The following is a 21430-nucleotide window of genomic DNA, read 5'->3' on the forward strand; positions in this document are numbered from 1 at the left end:
AATTAGTCCTGAAAGGTAGATGACAGATGATTCTGAAGTCGTGGAAAGTCAAGGGGAGAGTCGTGGAAAGTCAAGGAGAGAGAATTCTTCTGAGAGGGCGGGTAAGATGAGCACTGAAATTTCCTGTTGGGTTTAATGATCTGGAAGTTGTCATTTGAGTTACTCCTACCCCAGAGCCATGTGCAGAAGCCAGATTGCAACCTACAGGTTGTAGAGTGAGTAGGCAGTTAGCGAATCAAAGCAGTGAATTAGCAGCTTTGTTGAGAATTTCATCTGTAACGGGAAGAAGAAAGGCAAAGGCAGGCCTTGCCATGGGTTGAGGGCAGACATAGAGGAGGCAGAGGCCAGTAGTATAGGGGAGTGAAGAGATAGAGGGCCTAAGGAGGGGGGCGGGGGCTGGGGGTGGGCGGGTGCAGGGGTGGGTTGATATGGAGGAAAGCAGAGCGAGTGCAGATGAATCTAGTCCTGTGTGGTTCCAGTGCATAGTCAGGACACTCCTGATGGTTCTGTTTTTTTCTATGAAGTAGGAGGCTGTGGCTTTTTTTTTTTTTTTTTTTTTTTTGAGTATGAGAAGATAGAATCATTTAACAGCAAAGAAGTTCAAAGTAGTGATTGTGCAGAATAGGAAAGTGAGATTTCTAGAGAAGAGTGGTAAGACTGACAGGTAGTCCTGTGGGCTGGGTGTGGTTGGCTCCCCTGGGTCCTGTCCCTGATTTTCACTGTCTGTGCCCCGGGGGGGATGGCGAGTCAGGGTGTTTGTCCAGGGAGGCGGAGCCGGGAGAGAGAAGCAAAAGAGTTAGTGAGTCAGGGAGTGGCCTTGGTGATTCACTATGCAGTCTTAACTGGATTAGAAGCACGTAGAGGTGTAGTGTTCCCTAGCTCGGGTGGTGTAAACATTAAGTTTTACTCAATGTCTGCAGTTGCCTTTTGTTACTTTTGTAATATTGCCTGTTTAATACTAGGTTTAGAATGGTGAAACGTGCCTATTTGCTTTGGAGACTATATGTAGATGAAAAGTTTGTTGTTTATGGTTTAAAGAATTGTGTTTTTGGTATCTCGTGATATCCTTCCGTCCTTCTATGGACCTAAATAAAATACGCTGAGTTTTTTCTTAGCAAAGTTGCAGCTCCGTTAGGATGGGTGGTGCCAGGAGGAGAGCTACAGCGCTCTTTCAGTGAGAATGAAGATGGGATTAGGAAGGTGAATTAGGGTTCACAGCGAGATCCATGGTGAGAGTATAAGAATGAGTGCTGGATATAGAGGGCAGGGGAACAAGGTTAGTGGGGTGAACGGTGAAGGAAAGAGGACCTGTCGTGTTAGCCACACAGACACTGAACTCAGTGGCTACGGTCGGAATTGCTGGTGAAGACTTGGCTGAGGGGGCTTCCCCGAGGGTGGTGATGACAGCGATGAGGCAGGGTGGGGTGGTATAAGTGGGGGGCTTGGATGTTGGAGGAACAGGTTATTGTTTTTTGTTTGTTTGTTTTGTGGGATTTTTTTTAAGTGTAAGGAAATGAAGGTCTGGGACTCAGTAAGAGTAAGAGCTGCTTTCTCCGTCTGCACTCCTTGAGAACTAGGGATGGCCGGTGCAGGAGCGCAGTGATTCTGTGTGTCGTCCCTGCACCAGCAGCTTCACGGCACCTGGGAATTTGTTAGAAATGCATATTATCGGGCCCATTCCGACCTGCAGAGTCAGAAATCCTGGAACTGGGCCCAGGAATCTGTGTTCACAGGCCCTCTGGTGACTGATGTGCTCTAAAGCAGTGTTTGTCAACCACCGGTCTGTGGACGGGGCCGCCAGAAATTTCATGCCAGTCTGTGAAAGTGTTGACCACCCTGATGCTGTATGAGGACCACAGACCCAGTGGTCTTGTCAAATTCGCTTATGCTCAGGGTGAGTTCTGCCTTAACCATCCCTAAAGGAAGTCTAGTTTCATGTGTCCCCAAGTGTAAAAAGGTTGAAAAGCCCTGCTCTGAAGTGCGAGAACCGCCGCTGTCAGGTGGCTGTTCGGGGAGGGGAGGAGGTAGTCAGTGCTGGTCCGGGGAGCTCTGGGGGACTTGCACCTCGCAGGTTTGGAGGAGGATGGGACCTAGGACTCCCTGGGCATAGGTCCTGGTTCTCCTGATCTCCAGTGGCATTAGGCTGATAATAATGGCTTTGGTGGATATGTTAGAAGTTTTATCTTTGCTTGGACCTTGGAGTTGCTGTTAGTCCCATTAGCTTTAACAAAAAACAAAACAAAACAAAAAAATGGTTAAGTATTGTTACTTTAGTTGTCTTTTCTAGGGTTTTTAAAAAATGATTTGCTCTTTGCAAATTATTTTCAAACTTCATAACATTTCCTATCATTAAAAATGACATTATAAGAGATAGTTACTTAGAATTCAGAATATATTTTTTCTTAAGAAATGTGGTGGTAGGTCAAATGTTGTTTCAGAGACACCCTATTAGGGTAGTATGTTTGCCATTATTGTGAAACTGAGTGAAGAAATTTTACTGTAAAACTGATGCGGAAGATGAGGGAAAGGTTAACTCGAGGCTGTGTGAGTGTGTGATGACTTGTCAGGAGGAATAATCGGAGCTGTGCTGAAGACTCAGGGTTGAAGTATACCCAGATTTCATAGCTGTGATTCGTGTCTCAGGTCAGCATTTGGCCACAGACCTGTCACTCAGAGTGCAGCTGGCCTTGCACAGGCCTGAAACGGGAGAGGCGGGACCTGGCAGCTCCGGAGCCTTGCTGTCAGGCCCGGCTCATGGAGAGAGCTGCGATTGGAGGTGAGACCTGTGCACTAGTCCTGATTGAGTCAGCACAGTGTGTTGCATGAGTGACTTCAACAAATATTTGCACGCCTACATTGTGCCAAGACCTGTTTTATAGGCCAGGAAATATAGGCCCGAAAGTTTGCTGCCTTTGCCCAAATCAAAATTAAATGAAGCAGCTGGGAATTGAATCGGATCTCTTGAGTCTGAATTGGGCACCGGCCATGTGAGAATAGTGGCCTGGTTTCCAAGGAAGGGTCACTTGTCACCAGTGGTGGGATTCAAATAATTTAGCAACTGGTTCTCCACCCTAATGACTATTGTAAGTATAAAAAAAGACATACTGAAAGGTAGTTTATTCTTTCATGCATTTAATATTTAAATAAGAACAGTAAAAGAGCTACACAAAACTAGATTATAAGACAGTTTTAAAATATTAATGAAAAAATATTAAATAATACTCATAATATCTCGAGGAAATTTTGGGATAACACAAAGCTGAAACAAATGACAGCTTGTCACCTCCTGGTTGTCTGGCACTTTTTCTCTTTATGTTGTATGTTTGTTTACAACATAAAATAAACACGGGAATTAAAATCTAGTATTTTGTCAAAGGTATAAGAAGTTTTATGAAATGAATAAATAAATATTACAGGCATAGTTCCATCACATTTTTTTCATTTATGGATGGAATGAACATTACCTGGGCCCTTAGAATACGCTGTTGCGCAGATGAACATTAAAAACGAGTAAGGAATGTAAATTTGTGATTTTCATATTGGGCAGCTGCCCAGGTGCCCACATTAGAGAGAACCCTAATTACAAGTGCCATTTTAACAACTGATTCACCGAACTCAACAAAAAATTAGGTATCGGTTCTGCTGAACCATTAAAAACCAGCTGAATCCCATCACTGCTTGTTACCCTTACTCACGATCTGAAAACAGCAAAAGAATGCTTCTGAAATATTTGTCTATTGAATTTGTATGATGGTGGGTCATCTTAAGCCACTGTCAAAAAATAATTTTTTATCTTTCAACATTTTTTTAAATTGAGTGAGCAGGGGAGGCAGACAGACAGACTCCAGGCAAGCCCCTTATGGGGCGTTGCTCTTCCCATCTGGGGCATTGCTCTGTTGCTTAGCAACTAAGCTATTTTTAGTGCCTGAGGGGAGCCATGGGGCCATCCTCAGCACACGTGGCCAACTTGCTAGAGCCAGTTGAGCCATGGTTGCGGGAGGGATGAGAGAAAAAGAGGAGAGGCAGGGTGGAGACGCAGATTGTTGCTTCTCCTGTGTGCCCTGACTGGAACTTGAACCCTGTACATCTACATGCTGGGCTAATGCTCTGCCAACAGGCCAGGGCTTTATCTTTCAACATTTTAGCAAGCACTTAATCTTAGTGGGACAGATTATTGAGGAAAGGAATGGAGGGGGGAAATGCTTTTGGTGGGAGGACAACTAAGACACTCATCAGTTTTGTGCATTTGTCCTTGATGCCTTCTTCATTCCGTCCCAGCTCTGGGCCGTCATCCTGGTGCTGTAGGTTGCTGACTTCTCTTCAGAACATATAAATGTTTGATTTGCATGTGAAACATTTAATTTGATTGAAAAATTTAAAGACCTGTAAACAACTTTGAAAGGTCGCTGCCTTGCTCTGGTTACTATTTGTGCTAAATTAATTTAGTAAACTAATCAGAACTCTGACGACTTCTGTGAACTGCTAATCTTCCATCAGTGACTATATGGTACTAAAATTGGGCTGATTTTATTTCCCAGAAGAGAATATTTGGAGAATGGGGTTGGTGGAAAGTAGAGCAAAATCAGCGTGTAGTTGTCGATGTCCTTCTAGGTCCTTCTCTGAGGTGGTTTTCTAGATCACTGCTCCTGAAGCTGAAGAGTGTCTCCTTTCCGTGTGCCCTCCCTCCCTGCCTTCCTGCCACTTCTCCCTCTTCCTGCACCTCCGCTCTGTTCCTCTTCCTTGTGCCATCCTTCCCAGCTCTCTCCCTTTCCTTCTCCAGTGAAATAAACTAGACCATTGCTTTACTTTTGCTGTTGCAGGAATTCACCTTGGGATGGTAGTGACTTGGAATCAGAATTCTAGAGCATTAATTAATTTCTTTCCATTTAGGGTTCTGTTTCATTCAGACTAAGTCATAGTCTTTTATGTAGGCATTTGATAGATGCTGAAGGGCCAGATCAGGCTGTTTCTGGGCTTGGGGCCACATTTTATAGCAAGACTTGTTTCAGTTTTGAATGATTTGGTACTTAAGCTAAAACCATGAAAGACTGATTCCAAGAAAACAAAACTGGCAGCACAATTTGTTCTGTTTCATTGTTTCGAGCGTGCTTGATTTTCTTCGGGTTTGGAGTAGGGAGATAGGAACAACCAAGACTGGAATCCCTAAGTGGGAGAAAAGCTGCCGGATTATTAGGAGTGCATTTCAGCCTGAGTGGCTCGCAGTATTAGGCCATGAGAAAGAGGCCTCTAAAAATAACCGGGGAGCAGAGTGTGTGGTCAGGTCCAATTTCAGTTCTAGAAGCGTTGCCTGTGGAGCTCGGCCTGTCTAGAGCTTTGGTGGGGAAGGGCGTGCGGTGGGCCTGAACCTGCTGAGGGGCTTGGGTTTTTGTCTTCAATACATATTACTCATGGATTGAAGAAATCAAAATGGCTGAAGGTAAAGGAGTATCTTGATTGTTTGGGCTAAACGTGGTTTTGGATCCTGCTGACAGTTATTAGCTTTATAGTCAGTGTGTGCTGTTAAATTATTTTTGGCTAAGTGCTTTGACTACGTCTTCTACATTTTCTATTTTGAACTCCTGGACTTTGCACAGTAGTTCAATTTTTTTATGGAATAATCTGTCTTTTATCTGAATGTTTGGGTGTCTTAACTTAGAATATCTTTTTAGTGTATTATACTATCAGATACGGCATTTTATGAACTTCAGAAAAATGTACAGGTAGTTTTTCATAGTTTTATAAATTACAGCAAATTTTACGAATTGTCTGTATTCATTCCTACACAGTGACAGGAAACTGAAGGGATGTGTATGTCCCATCTTGTATGAATGAGCACATTTACTTGGCTTGAGCAGTCTTAGCATATGTGAAAATGTTTGTGCAGAAGAGGATAAAGGCAAGAAAAGACACTAGGATTTTATTTTGTTTTTTAAAATTAAATCATTAACCTTCAACCGTTCTTTAATGATATATTGAATTTATGTTTTTGATTGTCATTCCATTTAGTTGAAAGCAAGTTACGTTGGTTCATTTGTTGAAAACTTAAAGAAAAAACTAGGCATATTAAGCCTGCTTCCAACTTTCAGCTGCTGAGTGGCCACCGGAAGGGTTCTATTATTAGTACAGAGAATATGAGTATTGTGCTTGGAACACTGTTTTGGATAAATGGTTAGAATGGGTTTCTTGACTAGTCTAATAATGTGCCTCTTGTAGCCATGAAGAAGAATATGAGATATATATCTGACAGTTCTTTTAGAAGACATTTTTCCTCTTCTCCATGGATTACGTAATCTACACTTCTACCCACTGTTAACAATTCTTGGCTCCCAAAGGGTGACATTTTGTAACATGGAAAAATGACCAGTTTGACAGTTTTTATGTTCTTTTTTTTTTTTTACTTTAAATGTATAGGTAGTTCATGGAAAATATAAAATTGCCTGCACAATGCTAGTGAACATGTAAATGGCTGATTTGTAGTAGTCCAGAGAAGTAATCGACTACTGTACAGGTACTGGGGTACATCCTCTATCTTCCTTTCTTCAACAAATAAATAAAATTACCTGTTCTCCCTAATCCACTCTTCGCTTTGGAGAGAGACACATTTCATTGCTCACTATGATGATTATCTGTGTGTGGTAGTATATGTAAGAATATGGTCTGATATGTAGGTCATGTACTTTTTTGATGGGTCAGTATGGAAAAAAATGAATCACATAGTCATTGCCATGATCCTAACCCCACCTCACACCCATAAAAAAATCTTTTTGACTAATCCCTGGGACTACAGGTTGAATATGGAGCCAGAAAATGAAATCGAGACCCTTAGATTGATTCTGGTCTTAGAAAATAGGCACAACTGCTCGATGTTCTTCCAGAATACCTTTGGATTAAAGTCTGGTTTCAGGTTTGCTCAGGGAGTTTTAAACTCTCTTGAAGGGTTTATCTTACTATGCATTCTCCAGTTTAATTAGGAAGATACTGACCTGCCCTTTGAGACTAGACACACCATATTTACAAAGTGACATATGAAGAGTGTATTATTTGGTATTGATTAAAAAGTCTCCTTCAGAAAGATGTCTTAGTAAAGATTCCTTTCTATAACTTACTATTTTGTTCCTTTATGGAATTAATATTAACATTAATAATACTAAAGTAAAACCTTAATTATTTCACATTGTAAATGAATGGATAAAATATTGCTAATAAAGTGGTAAACTTTAATAAAAATATATTGGATAGATTTATTATACATTTCATTCTTAAACAGTTTAGAATAATGTTTTAATCTCAAAATCAATATGAAGGTCATTGTACTAAAGATTATTTTAAGACTGTTTAGTAGTAGCCTACACACACCAGTCCTAAATGGCCCCTGCCACTGTTCCTTCACGTTCCTGTGTCCTCCCTCGTTCCTGTGTCCTCCCTCGCTGCTGTAACCATGCCTTTTATAGGTCCTCCCTCCGCCTGCACCTTGTTGTCTTAACTCATTTGGGTTAGGTTGTCTTTAAAATCTACTCTTTAGTTCGTGCAGTGAGTTAGGACACTTGATTGAAGTTGAAGGTGAAGGCTGGTTCTGTACTGTGTTTGGCTCTCTGTCCCCTCCCCCTCCCAATGCCTTTTTCCTGTTTTGGTGCGTGAATTCATGTAATTATTTTTAAAAGCCTTTTTCCACTTTTTACTTATATTTACTATTGTAGGTCAAACATTTTGATAAGTATTACTGAATCAACTTAGATAAATGATACTTTCCTTTTGAGAATCTCAGAAATTTTCTTCTTCATTTCTGCCTAAAGAAAGAGATAGAAAGAATTAAACTTTGTAATCAAATTATTATTTTTGTTTTATTGGCTATTTCACTATAAGCTTATTTTAAATAATATCTTTTCTTTCTTTTTGAGGGAGTTATCTTTTAAAAAATTTATGTATTAAATTTTTAAAAAACTATTTCATTTATTGATTTTAAAGAAAGGATAAAGAGAGAGAAAAGGGGTGGAGCAGGAAGCATCGACTCATCATCCTTTCTTCTCGTATGTGCCTTGACCAGGCAAGCCTGAGGTTTTGAACCGGGGACCTCAGCATTCCAGGTCAATGCCTTATCTAGTGTGCTACCACAGGTCAGGCCTAAATTTTTTTTATTAAATTATAGTAGTTATATACAATAGTATACTATATGAGTTTCAAGAGGATGACATAGTTATTCAACATTCATACTGCTTTCACAATAAATCACCACAATAAATCTAGTAACCATCTGTCACTGTACAAATTTATTATACCATTGACTGTATTCTTCATGTTGTACATTACAGCCCTGTAACTTATTTATAACTGAAAATTTGTACTTCTGTCCTTCATCTGTTTCACCCATCGCCTACTTCCTTACCCTCTATAAATGGCATCACCTTGAGTTACTTTTATCTAGGTATACATTAATTATTGAGTAAAAATTGTATCACATCTGACACAAGTATATTATTTTTTTTATTAAGTTGGAGGCTGGGAGGCAGAGAGACAGATTCTTGGATGCACCCCAACCAGGATCCACCTGGCAAGTCCCCTACCGGGTGATGCTCTGCCCATTTGGGGCTGCTGCTCCGTTTCTTGGTAACTGAGCTATTTTAACACCTGAGGCGAGGCCGTGAAGCCATCCTCAGTGCCCAGGGCCAACTTTCTCAAACCATTCGAGCCATGGCTGCAGGAGAGGAAGAGAGAGAGAGAGAGAGAGAGAGAGAGAAAGGAAGGAAGGTGGAGAAGTGAATGGTCGCTTCTCCTGTGTGCCCTGACCAGAAATCGAATCTGGGACTCCCACATGCCTGGCCAATGTTCTACCGCTGAGTCAACTGGCCATGGCCGACACAAGTATATTAAATGAATGAATAAAAGGATGAACTGTATTTATTTATTTCATTTTTTTCTTCTTTTTTCTTTCCAAGTGAGAGGAGGGGAGATAGAGACAGACTCATGCATGTGCCCTGACCAGGGTCCACCTGGCAACCCCTTTCTGGCGCCCATGCTTTGCCCATCTGGGGTCATGCTCTCAACCAAGCTATTTTTAGTGCCTGAGGTGGAGGCTCCATGGAGCCATCCTCAGTGCCCAGAGTGATAAGCTCCAACCAATTGAACCATGGCTGTGGGAGAAGTAGAGAGAGAGAGAGAGAGAGAGAGAGAGAGCACGTGTGAAGGGGGAGGGGTAGAGATGCAGATCTATTTATTTAGCTATATTATTTTCCAGTTAATGAGGAATAATACAAGACACTGGTGTCAATTACAAAATATACAAGATGAAATAAAACAAGAACTCACTTTTCTAGTACTTATTTTAAATAGAAAATTTAAATATGATTCTCAGAGGCAATAAGTAGTCAAAGGAAGAACATTCTTACTCATTATAATTCTATTGCCTATTTGGGAGTAAATTAATGTTCTGGAAGGCAGTATTCTTATAGTAAGTATTCTATACAAGTGGGTATGTGAGCATATATCTATACTGGAAAGCCCGGCGGTCATACGAAATGACCGCTGTTCTAGATATTATAAATTGTAATTAAAATGATTTGTGCAAAGGTGTCTGCTAATTCAAACTGAATTACCCAGGGCAGGCGGCGAGGACGCCCCTTTGCTTAGTGCCCCACGGGGTTTCGCCCTTCTACTTGCTTAATTGCTTAAAGTAGAGTGCAATGAAGGAAACCACTGGTGGTACATTTCTTAAGAGCCACCAGCACCACTAGCTCAATAAATAAAAGTGATTTAAATAATAAAATGTTAATTCACATGTCAAAGATCTCTTTGTACACAACATTTCTTGTGTAGATCTTTCCATCATTTTTAAGCTCGCCTTGCAGAGGACCATCAATTATTTTTAATTTTACGTCCATTCTTTCACGAACTCTTGAACAGGCAACATAAAGTTGACCATGTCCAAATGCAGGCTCAGGTAAAAAAATGCCAACACGCTTAAGCATTTGGCCCTGAGACTTATTGATGGTCATAGCAAAGGCAAGTTTTACAGTATTTTCTAGGAGGCATTCTTAAAAGAAATTACGTTAAGATGTAGTTTTTATGTAAAACAGATGATTGCCAATGCAAACAAATGTTCATCTTCCCTCTGACACGCTCAATTTGCGTTCAGCCTTAAATTGTTTCAAAAGCAGATGATTGCCAATGCAAACAAATGTTCACCTTCCCCCTGACCCGCTCAATTTGCGTTCAGCCGTGGCAACTTCACCCCATTGGCTAGTACAGTTACGCAAGCAACCAATAAGCTATCAGCGACAGACACTTAAGCCGCATATAATAAAGATATCATAGAAGTAAGATTTTTATAAAGATTGAAAATTCTTCACGTATATAGAGGTCTAATATACTGCTCACAAAAATTAGGGGATATTTCAAAATGAATATGAAGCGATAAAATACCCTCTGATATTTGTGAGCAGTGTAAGGTAAACATCCAGCAGTGCTACTATATCTATGGTGCTCCTCGGCTCCCACAGATGCCACTCACTTTTTCCTTTGATAAAATTTAATGGTGCTTTATTTTATATTGTTCTTATTGTTTCTGTGCTTCAGACACATAAACATATCAAAAATTATTCTTACCCTCACCAACATTTCAGAAACTTGTACCCAGCCTCCCTCCCGCCCATGGCAGTGTTCAGAAAATGAATCTGGGCAGCCTGTTGGCAGTGCATTTAATGTGCAGCTTGGTGGTCTGTGCCCAGCAAGTACTTCTTCATGTAGAAATTATGTTTTAGTATAATCAGCTTTTAGGAGAGTTAATTGATCATATTAGAAAGAAATTGTATGGCCATATGTTTTTTGGTAAGTATAGTTTTGTGGATTCACCATGTCTATTTATAAATCTGGCCCTTTTTGATAGGTCTGTTAATAGTTAAAGAACATTAGGAAAGAAAATTGACTTTTGAATAAAATTTCTCATAGTTGGTCATCATAATTTTACATACTTAACTCTAAGATGGATTGATAAAGATGTATAGGTTTGAGTGTGTATACATACACATATACATTTTCTCTCAGATTTAGATTTTATGGCACCTTTTGAAAAGTTAATCTAGTGGTTGGTTTAAAACTGCATATCTTAGAACTGGAGTTAGGTGTCAGAAAGCAGGTTCTAGATCAGAGCTTGTCAGGTTTTTGGAAATTATGTGCTTTGGCCCACTCATGTGTGGATCAAGGAACTCAGGACCAGTGAAGTCAGGGTTTATTCCTAGGTCAACCTAACTTGTGCTGGTGACTTCGGGTGAATCATCTAATCTTTTCTTTATGAAACACAGATGATTGTTCCTCTCCTTTCCCCTGGTGGTTCTCAATCAGGCATTGCCCTTGTGGGGGACAGTTGGTAATGTTTGGGTGTGTTTTTGTCATAATCGCTGGGAGCTACTTACCTTTGGGACCAGCAGGCACTACAGATGCCGGCCGCTCGGCAGTGTGAATAACGGCCATACGGGATAAAGAGTTGTCCTGTGTCAACTCCCAGCAATGCCCTCCAGAGAGACACTGACGAGAACAGCCTGAGAACCACGTGCAGCCCTGCATGTGGACGCCCTTGGAAGAGGCAACGTGCTTGACAAGTAGAAAATGGTGGCTTGCTTCTCTATCTGGTTGATAAGCTTTTCTTTTTCTCACAGGGCACTTTAGGATAGAATATGTTTTTTTTTCACTTAGTTATTAATATTTACATAATATTTATATTCTTTTTTTTTTTTTTTTTTTTTTTTTTTCATTTTTCTGAAGCTGGAAACGGGGAGAGACAGTCAGACAGACTCCCGCATGCGCCCGACCAGGATCCACCCGGCACGCCCACCATGGGGCGATGCTCTGCCCACCAGGGGGCGATGCTCTGCCCATCCTGGGCGTCGCCATATTGCGACCAGAGCCACTCTAGCGCCTGAGGCAGAGGCCACAGAGCCATCCCCAGCGCCCGGGCCATCTTTGCTCCAATGGAGCCTTGGCTGCGGGAGGGGAAGAGAGAGACAGAGAGGAAAGCGCGGCGGAGGGGTGGAGAAGCAAATGGGCGCTTCTCCTGTGTGCCCTGGCCGGGAATCGAACCCGGGTCCTCCGCACGCTAGGCCGACGCTCTACCACTGAGCCAACCGGCCAGGGCCTATTTATATTCTTTTTAAAGAGAAACTTGGCTATTAGTGGTCTTCCCTTTTAAAGATAGTGTTCACCATTTTCTATTAATATCACTTTCATCATTTTTGTTTATTTTTGGCTGTCAGAAGAATATTTCCAAAAGTATATGGTATATTTAAGAATGTCAAATGTGATAAATGACACTTTGGGGGGATGGCAGTTTACAAAGCTGTTTCCTGCATTGAGACCAACTGTGAACAAGCCTCTTCCTGTTTCCATAGATCCCAGTGGGCTTGTGAAGGAGGAAGACTGGACTGTCCTGTTGAACTTCGCTTCCCTGAGCTCTATTCCTATAAATTGTTTCCTTCCTTCTGTCCTTCTTTGGCTAAAATATAGAGTGGGTTTTTTTGGGGGGAGGCATTTTCTGTGACAATTAACAGAGTTTTTAAGACTACAGAAACTAACTGGGACAGAGAAAAGGATTTGGCTACGACATTTCTACATGATTTCATTAAGTTGTTGATAATGCTCTGAACTTTAAAGGATGTAATATTTAGGTGGTTCAGAAAAGAACTTGGATGGAAATACATATTATATCAAACTTTTTAGAAAATAATTAACTCATCTGTAGTTTCTTTAATTACTTGGAAATTAGGGTTTTACATATGTTGTGTTGAGTCTAAGCAGAATCTTTTATTTTCAAAATCCTTTTTTTGTGTGTGTAACATGTTTTGAGAATTTAAGTGAAAATTAGTTTTGAAATGTCTTACCATTATAAGTACAACCAAATTACTGCAGAAAAAATTCAGTGGAAAAGAGGTGTTTGATAAAGTGTTTTCTTATATAATGACACTGTAAATAATTTCATTTTTCAACAGACACAAAGCATGGAGGACACAAAAATGGAAGGAAAGGAGTACTTTCTGGAAGTTCATTTTTCACATGGTTTATGGTCATTGCATTGCTGGGAGTTTGGACATCAGTAGCTGTCGTCTGGTTTGATCTTGTTGATTATGAGGAAGTTTTAGGTAAGAATTTTGATATTTTTTTTCTTTTTTTTTCAATCAAGGGAGAGATGGGGGGGGGCAGAGACAGACTCCTGCATGTTCCCTGCCTGGGATCTACTCGGCAAGCCCCCTACTAGATGATACTCTGCCGATCTGGGGCTGTTGCTCTATTGCTCGGCAACTGAGCTATTTTAGCATCTGAGGCAATGCCATAGAGCCATCCTCACTGTCTGGGGCCAACTTGCTTGAATCATTCGAGCTATGGCTCTGGGAGAGAAAAAGGGGGGTGGGTGGAAAAGCAGATAATCGCTTCTTCTGTGTGCCCTGACCAGGAATCAAACCCAGGACTTCTATATGCTGGCTGACGCTCTATGGCTGAGCCAACTGGCCAGGGCCTTGATATTGTTTCTTATATGAATTTGTAAGAGCATAAGTGACATCCCTTAGTAATTTTAAAGATATATCACCACCTTCTTTGTACTGTTGATTTCTGTACCCTTTCAGTTTCAGTAGAGTGAAAAAAAGGCATGTTATCAGAGTTACCTTAGAGAAATTGGCTTTTCAACTTTTAGAAGATGATCTGTAGTAAAATTTAAAAAAAAGAAAGCTTTATATTGTACATATATCACACGGAAGTGTTATCAAATAGTACTTACTCTCACTATGAGCAGTACTCCGTAATTTCTATTCTGTTTTGTTATATTATGAATTTTAAAAATACTGGTATGAACCACTGAATTTATTTAAGGATCCATTAATGAATCATAAATATACAATTTGCAAGACCAATTAATATAACATAAATTTTAATAATGTAGCCTGACTGGTGGTAGTGCAGTGGATAGAGCATCAATCTGTGATGCTGAAGTCCCAGGTTTGAGACCCCAAGGCCTCTGGCTTGAGCACAGGCTCACCAGCTTGAGCTGGTTTGAGCATGGGATTATCTACATGGTCCTTTGGTCATTGGCTTTAGGCCAAAGGTCCCTGGCTTGAAGCCCAAGGACTTGCTGACTTGAGCCCAAGGTCACTGGCTCAGCTGGAGCCCCAGTCAAGGCACATATGAGAAGCAATCAATGAACAACTAAAGTGCCACAACTATAAGTTGATGCTTCTCATCTCTCTCCCTTCCTGGCTCTCTCTTGCTTTCTTTCTCTCTCTCTCCTACACACACACACACACACAAAATTCAATATTATAAATATTTGAAAATTAACAGTTCATTGCTTTTTAATATATTCATTGTTTTGTGCTATCATCATTAGCTAGTTCCAGAATATGTCCTTCACCTCTTCTCAAAACAGTAATTTCCTCACTCCTTCCCTCTCTTAGCAAACTCTAATACTTTATCTGTTTCTGTGGATTTGCCTGTTTGGACATTTCATGTGAATGGAATCATATTGTATGTGGCCTTCTGTGTTTGCCTTTTGCACTTAGCATAATGTTTTCAAGGTTTATTGCTTATTTCACTTTGTAGCTGAATAATATTCCATTGTGTGGATATACCACATTTTGTCATTCATCAGTGATGGATGTTAGGATTGTTTCTACTTTATGACTATTGTGACTAAACAGCCCTCACCTTGAATAACTCAGGGAATGGCGTGGACCCTGTCACTGAACAAAATGCACATTTCACTATATGTACAGTGTTGCATGGAAAACCTTCCTGCCTTCCATAGAATTTCTTGTACTGCTTTACTTGTTAGATTGTAGCCATCTTCTAGGGGTGGGGAGGTGGAGACAAAGAATAACAAAATATACTTATGAGTAATCTGCTTTTCATTGAAGCTTCTTATTTTTATTTAAGTGTCTCTGGATAAATTGATAGACTAACAGAGGAATTATGTTAATGTAGAGACAAACTTCTATGTAATCTGTGCTTTTTGTAATATGTTGCTAGGAGAAGCCTATTACAAAAGAAGAGATTTCAAATATTTGTTCCTTTAAGCACAAGTAACAATTTTCATGTTTTTACGCGCATGCAGCGAAAGCAAAGGACTTCCGTTATAACTTATCAGAGGTACTTCAAGGTAGGCTATTGGAGATGCATTTTTCAGCCCACTTGTATTAGCCTCTATAATCTCATATTTATTCTACTAATTCAGTTATCATCTGCATCAGGGAATGTAGGTGGTAGGACCAGTTTTCCTTTATAAGTTTGTCAGAAATTATAACATTTTTCATGTTCCTAATGTTGTTTGAGCTCTATGCTATATATAACCTCAGCCTACAGATCAGCACTTTTCATTTACTTCGCAATAAAAGTAACTGCATTATTATTCTTGTCATTTCTAATGTGTGTGTGATTTCTAAACCGGACTTCTGCCTAGCAAGTTTATTATATTTTCCTAAGTAGAACTAGGGCTCTGGGAGGGTAAAGATTGGTCATAGCTACTCTACTTCAAAAGTTCTGCCTGCTCTTACACAATATTTTAATTGACTTTTTATTAGAGAAATGGTAACAGTGCTGCCAGCGGTTCTTTTAGTGCTGATGCTGTATCTGTGAATGTTGTTGAAAATATCGCTGTACATTATTATGGCTCTTCACAGCTATTGTCCAGTGGTGAATTCTCAATCATGTTGATTTTAGGATTTTTTTAATTGAGTGTATTTGATTCATATTTGAAAAGCTAAATATAACAGTGCTCCTAGTTGATACATTTTTATTAAAGTCTTAAAATATCTATTTTCTATTCTTCATAAGGAAAGGCTCTAGTAGTATTGTCTTCTAGGCTATGTGCCGTAAGCCTTATTTTTCTTCTTAGTCGTAGATGGCTCATGCTAATTAAATTTTTAGGTAGAATAACTAAGTTTTCCTGTGTGATTTCAGGAAGCCAGTTTTATATACTTTGTTTTCAGAAGTCTTGTTTTTTAAAGATTGATTCATAATGTTTCTGTTGTAAATCATTATAGTAAAATATTATATTGTCCTTATTTTTAGTACTTTGTACTCGATGTTAATTATTTATACATAATTTTTATTTGAGGCTTGGTATTTTTTTTGTTTTTAATATTGATGGTGGACCTTCCATACTTCAGAAACATTAAATGTCACATAATTGTTCGAAATGGGTCAGTATTGTTCCTATTATTCCTTATATATGTTGAAAATTTTACCTAAAATATTTGTAGCAGTATAATTACAAGAAAAAGCTCTGAAATGATTAAATTGGGGTATTATTAAACCTTTAAAAGGAAAATATCATCTCAGTTATATATCTTAGATTTGTTAGGGCCTCTAAGAGGCGAACATTTCCTGAATCTCTTAAGTGAATCGCCCATCATTTTTAGGTAAGGTACTCACTTAGCACTGCTTTTCAGGATTAAAAGAGCAAAGAATTACATTGGCTGGTAACATTGATGGCTGATGTAGAGGACTGCAGAGGTGGCAGTACCTTATTAACTTTGTTTTTCCTTTTGTGCCCATATCCGTCTTTCCTCTTGCAGGAAAACTAGGAGTCTATGATGCTGACGGTGATGGAGATTTTGATGTGGATGATGCTAAAGTTTTGTTAGGCAAGTAGACATTTTACTTTTTATTAATGTTGGTAAAATGCTAGAAACAAAAGAATATGTTTTCCTTGATGATATCATTGTCAATTGTATACATTTTATGGAATGTATTTTTCCACTTAAATCAACTATTTCATTCTTGTTGAAATGTAAGAGGGCTTAATTATTATCCAAGGACTCACATTTACTTTTATAAATGGATAGCATATAGCTTTTATACATAGTCTTCTGACAAGTATTAAACTCGATATGTTTTTTTTAGATTTAAAGCACCCTTTATTCTGGATTTAACATTTGAATATATAGATAATGTGTTAGTCTGTCTTCAAGTGTGAATTACAGTATTCTTTAGCATCATTTGACTTCTATTTGAAATCTTCTATTTGAAAATGTAAATTTTTAAAAGATATATAAATTCATTTATGCTGTGCATAATTTAAAGTTAACAATAAGAGTATGAACTAGTAGTCTTTGGCCAGGTTTCTTTTTTTTTGCAAGTCTTGAGCCCTTCCCTTTCTGTCACCAGAATTACCTTTGTCATTGAGATGTTTTTTCTAAAAATTAGTATGTGATATTCCCTCATTTGATTTAAAATGCTGTTTTACTAGAAAGTATGGTACTGGTTTTCATATGCAAATTCTCTGTAATCTGGCCTAGAGAGAGATGTATTTCCGCTTGTTAGCATCGTTTCCTTTGTTTCATATGCAGCATGATATGTATTAAAATCTTTTTGTGCTAAAGTTTTTAGAAAAATAATGACTATGGCCTAGTATTATACTAAACTTAATAAAATAATGGCACAAAGAAATTTTTCCTAGACACATGATTTTGTCTCCATTTTATAGACATGAAAAAAAAAAGGGAGGCTACCACATTTGTAACCAATGGGACTGTTTTCATTAGATTTATCTTAACTTTTCCATGAAACAATAAGTTCTAAATATGAAAAAATGTTTTAGTTGGGATTAAATGTAATATAGCTTCTTAATTTTAGTTTACGTTTTATTATTGCTCAGTGGGAATTATGTTTGCTACCTAACAGTAGAAGCTCACTATAAAATTTCCTTTCTTAATGAAGTTTTTAATGTAATTCTAGCATTATATAGCTAAATTTGAGTTTTATAAGTATACTATACTTCAGAAGATTATAATCTTCAGCATGCAAAATAAATAAGATTATACATAATTTAACATATTAGAATGATGCTTATTTGCTCACCTATAAATGGTAAGTATATTACTCCATTTTATTATTTTACTTTAAATGATGGATTCAGAATAGTGAAGCTTTTTAACTTAAAAAATAACTTAATGTGGACCCAGGTTCCTTATTTTTAGAAATATTACTTCTCATCTATATGTTATTGATTTATTTTTGGCTTTAAAATCAGCTATCTGATCTGTCAGATAGGAAATGTTAACTCTTAAAATTAAATGGGTTATTTTTTTTCTATAAAACACACTGATTTGTATAACAAATTTACATTAATAACTTGATTTTTAGTGTTATATTTATATTTCAAGAGTTTATTCCCTTTAAGGTTTTTTGTTTTTTTTTTACAGGGACAGAGAGAGAGAGTCAAAGAGAGGGATAGAAAGGGACAGACAGACAGGAACAGAGAGAAATGAGAAGCATCAATCATCAGTTTTTCGTTGCCGTTGCAACACCTTAGTTCAGGGGTCGGGAAACTTTTTGGCTGAGAGAGCCATGAATGCCACGTATTTTAAAATGTAATTCCATGAGAGCCATACAACGACCCGTGTACATTACGCATTATCCAATAAAAATTTGGTGTTGTCCCGGAGGACAGCTGTGATTGGCTCCAGCCACCCACAACCATGAACATGAGTGGTAGGATATGAATGGATTGTAATACATGAGAATGTTTTATATTTTTAATGTTATTATTTATTTTATTAAAGATTTGTCTGCGAGCCAGATGCAGTCATCAAAAGAGCCACATCTGGCTCGTGAGCCATAGGTTCCCGACCCCTGCCTTAGTTGTTCATTGATTGCTTTCTCATATGTGCTTTGACCACAGGCCTTCAGCAGACCCAGTAACTCCTTGCTCTAGCCAGAGACCTTGGGTCCAAGCTGGTGAGCTTTTTGCTCAAGGCAGATGAGCTGCACTCAAGCTGGCGACCTCGGAGTCTCGAACCTGGGTCTTCCAGGTCCCAGTCCGAGACTCTATCCATTGCGCCACCACCGGGTCAGGCCCCTTTAAGGTTTTTAAGCAACCATTTACAGGGTAATTAATTGTAACTTAGATCATTGCCAATTGCAGGTTGACACATATGCAGTAAGGGTAAATCATAACTCGTTTCTTTTATAAGAATTACATATTTTGAGGTGGAACCAAATTTGTAACTGAGTTTATTTTAGTAACCCTGATCAGTAAGTGCACAAAGCACAAAGGCTGAAGTAAACAATTTTGCCAAATATATGTACTAATTCACAGTTGGCTTGTGGCTTCAGCAGAGATGAAACAAACCCTAAATGAGCTGTTAGGCTCACTTTTTCCTTTGACCTTCTTGCTATGATGTTTGAATTCTCTGCACATAGTGCACCTTTGACTGGCATGGAATTTTATTACTAAAGTTCTTTCCTATTTTGTGAAGTTATTATAGTTTAGTTATGCCTCTATTACTGGCAGATGGTTGTAAAAAAAAAGAACCTGGTGAAATTTTGGGGGTACAGAGACATTAATGGGCTCTGTATGTTCAGGGAGAGGTTATGAGGGGTGCAGATTCAGTGAGCATATACCACAAAAAGCCCAACTTCCTGGTGCATTCTCATTGAAGAGGCGGCTCAAAGGTCAGGGTTCGGATTAACGCAGAGGGTATTCAGAGGGATGGACGGAAGTAGGAAGTTGGAGAGGAGGGGAGAGTTTGGCGTGGCAGGGGTAGTAATAGTTGAGATTGTTAAATTTTAATAGTTTTGGCATTTCTTTCATAAGAATTTTTTCCTGTATTCTTAAATCTACAAATTTCTAAAAAAGAAATTAATTCTAAAATTATCAAATTGAGGAAATGTACACATTCATGTTTACATTTCTCTCATATTTTAAGGTTTGACTTTTTTATGAAATACAAAGGAAGAATGAAATATGTATGCATAATTGTAGATCAATAGCCATCATTTATTTTATGATGTCATTATTTCTGGCCATGACCCATGGGGGTTCTTTGAAAATTTTCTAAGCTTGTTCTAGTTTACACAGCCTACTTTTGTGGCCAAATTTTCTAAAATAGAGTATCCTTGGTTTTGGTTTGGATCATAGAAAAACTACATTGTTTGGAAATGTATTCTCTGAGCACTTACTTCCTAACTAAAATTGATAGCAAATTGATCCAAGAACTAACTGCTAAGAGTAACCTATTCTTAGAGTAATACCACTGGAGGGTTGCATGATTGGCCTTTTGTCCTATGACCAATACCTGGCTGGTACCACCTCAGGTATAGCTGAAGAACAAAAGGGAAGCCGTGGCCAACATTTATAGATTGGAAGAGGACGCACGAGTGAGCTGGAGAGGAAAGACTGGACACTGCCCACTCAAAGGCATTCCCATCCTGCTCTTTGATTTGGGCCTGCTCTTAGAGGTTAAGGAATTGTACACTCAGAGTTTTTTCTTTTTCTCTTTGGAGAAATAATGTTGTCTTAAGAAATACAGGAGAGTTGTCTAGTTGGATAAAATAGTTTTGTTTAAATACTTTTGCATCTTTGTTAGGCAGTTCAGCCTATCATAGTAAAGGATAGTCAACTTTTTATTTTATGTATTTATTTATTTATTTATTTATTTATTTATTATTTATTTATTATGTGAGAGGAGGAGAGAGAGTGAGATAGACTCCTACATGTCCCTTGGCCGTGATCTACCCGGCCACCCCTGTCTGGGGCTGGTGCTTGAATTAACCAAGCTATCCTCAGTGCCTGGGGCAATGCTTGGACCAACTGAACCACTGGCAGAAGGAGGGGAAGAGGGAGAGAAGCAGGAGAGAGAGGGGGAGAGAAGCAGATGGTCACTTCTTCTGTGTGACCTGACTGGGAATTGAACCCAGGATATCTGTATGCCAGGCCGACACTCTATCCACTGAGGCAGCTGGCCAGGGCCTAACTTTTATATTTTATGTTTTATATTTGATACTTGAAAGTATCTATCTTGGAAAATTGGAGAGAAAACAATATTGTAATTATACAGCTATAGTGCTTTAAGATAGGAAGAAGAAACAATGTTATTATTCCCACAGAAACTTGGGTGGGAATATAGATCTGTGTTCATAGCACTTGGCAACTGTTAAATTGAGTGAAAAAACATTCTGGGTTTGTCAACAGTAATTTAAACACTAACTGCAATTTGTGGACCCCTCTTCCCCAAATACATGAAGAATGGTATGATGTAGTTCTTCTATGGGTTAAAGTGGGGGAAATTTACTGTAATGATTAGTTATCTTACTATTATCTTTTACAGATATTTATAATTTTTACAGGCAGATCCCTCCAACCTGTGGTTCACACCCCGCTCCTCACAATAGTAGGCCTTGCTCTCTGGAGCTTGATAGTACTGGTGACTGTGGAGTCAAGAGACCTTCCCTGCTCAGTGCCAGTTCTTCACAGGCAAAACAAACAAACAAACAAACAAAGTAAACTAAAAAAACCCAACAGATGATAAAAACAATATTACTTAGCTTTCTTTCCATCATGGGGGCCTGTTTTGGCTCTAAGACTTACAAACAACAGAAGTCTGGGGTTTTTGCAGTAGAAGCTAATTTCTTGGGCTAATGGAGACAGAACTTTGGGATGCTCTCATTGCAA

General features: G+C 38.8%; 1 protein-coding gene across 6 annotated transcripts in view; it reads left to right on the forward strand.

Moving 5' to 3' along the window:
* Positions 1-21430, forward strand: part of ASPH (aspartate beta-hydroxylase) — a 239825-nt gene that overhangs the window by 26327 nt on the left and 192068 nt on the right. For 3 of the 6 annotated variants that reach the window (XM_066378986.1, XM_066378988.1, XM_066378983.1), the window contains exons 2-4: positions 12975-13124; positions 15089-15133; positions 16551-16619. In XM_066378986.1, the coding sequence (XP_066235083.1) occupies positions 12975-13124; positions 15089-15133; positions 16551-16619 (264 nt within the window). Of the gene's footprint in view, positions 1-5269; positions 5438-12974; positions 13125-15088; positions 15134-16550; positions 16620-21430 lie in introns of those variants that run through there. The other 3 variants (XM_066378987.1, XM_066378984.1, XM_066378985.1) reach the window with 2 other exon arrangements.

This window comes from Saccopteryx leptura, chromosome 3, assembly GCF_036850995.1.
Source record: "Saccopteryx leptura isolate mSacLep1 chromosome 3, mSacLep1_pri_phased_curated, whole genome shotgun sequence".
Taxonomy (NCBI): Eukaryota; Metazoa; Chordata; class Mammalia; order Chiroptera; family Emballonuridae; genus Saccopteryx; species Saccopteryx leptura.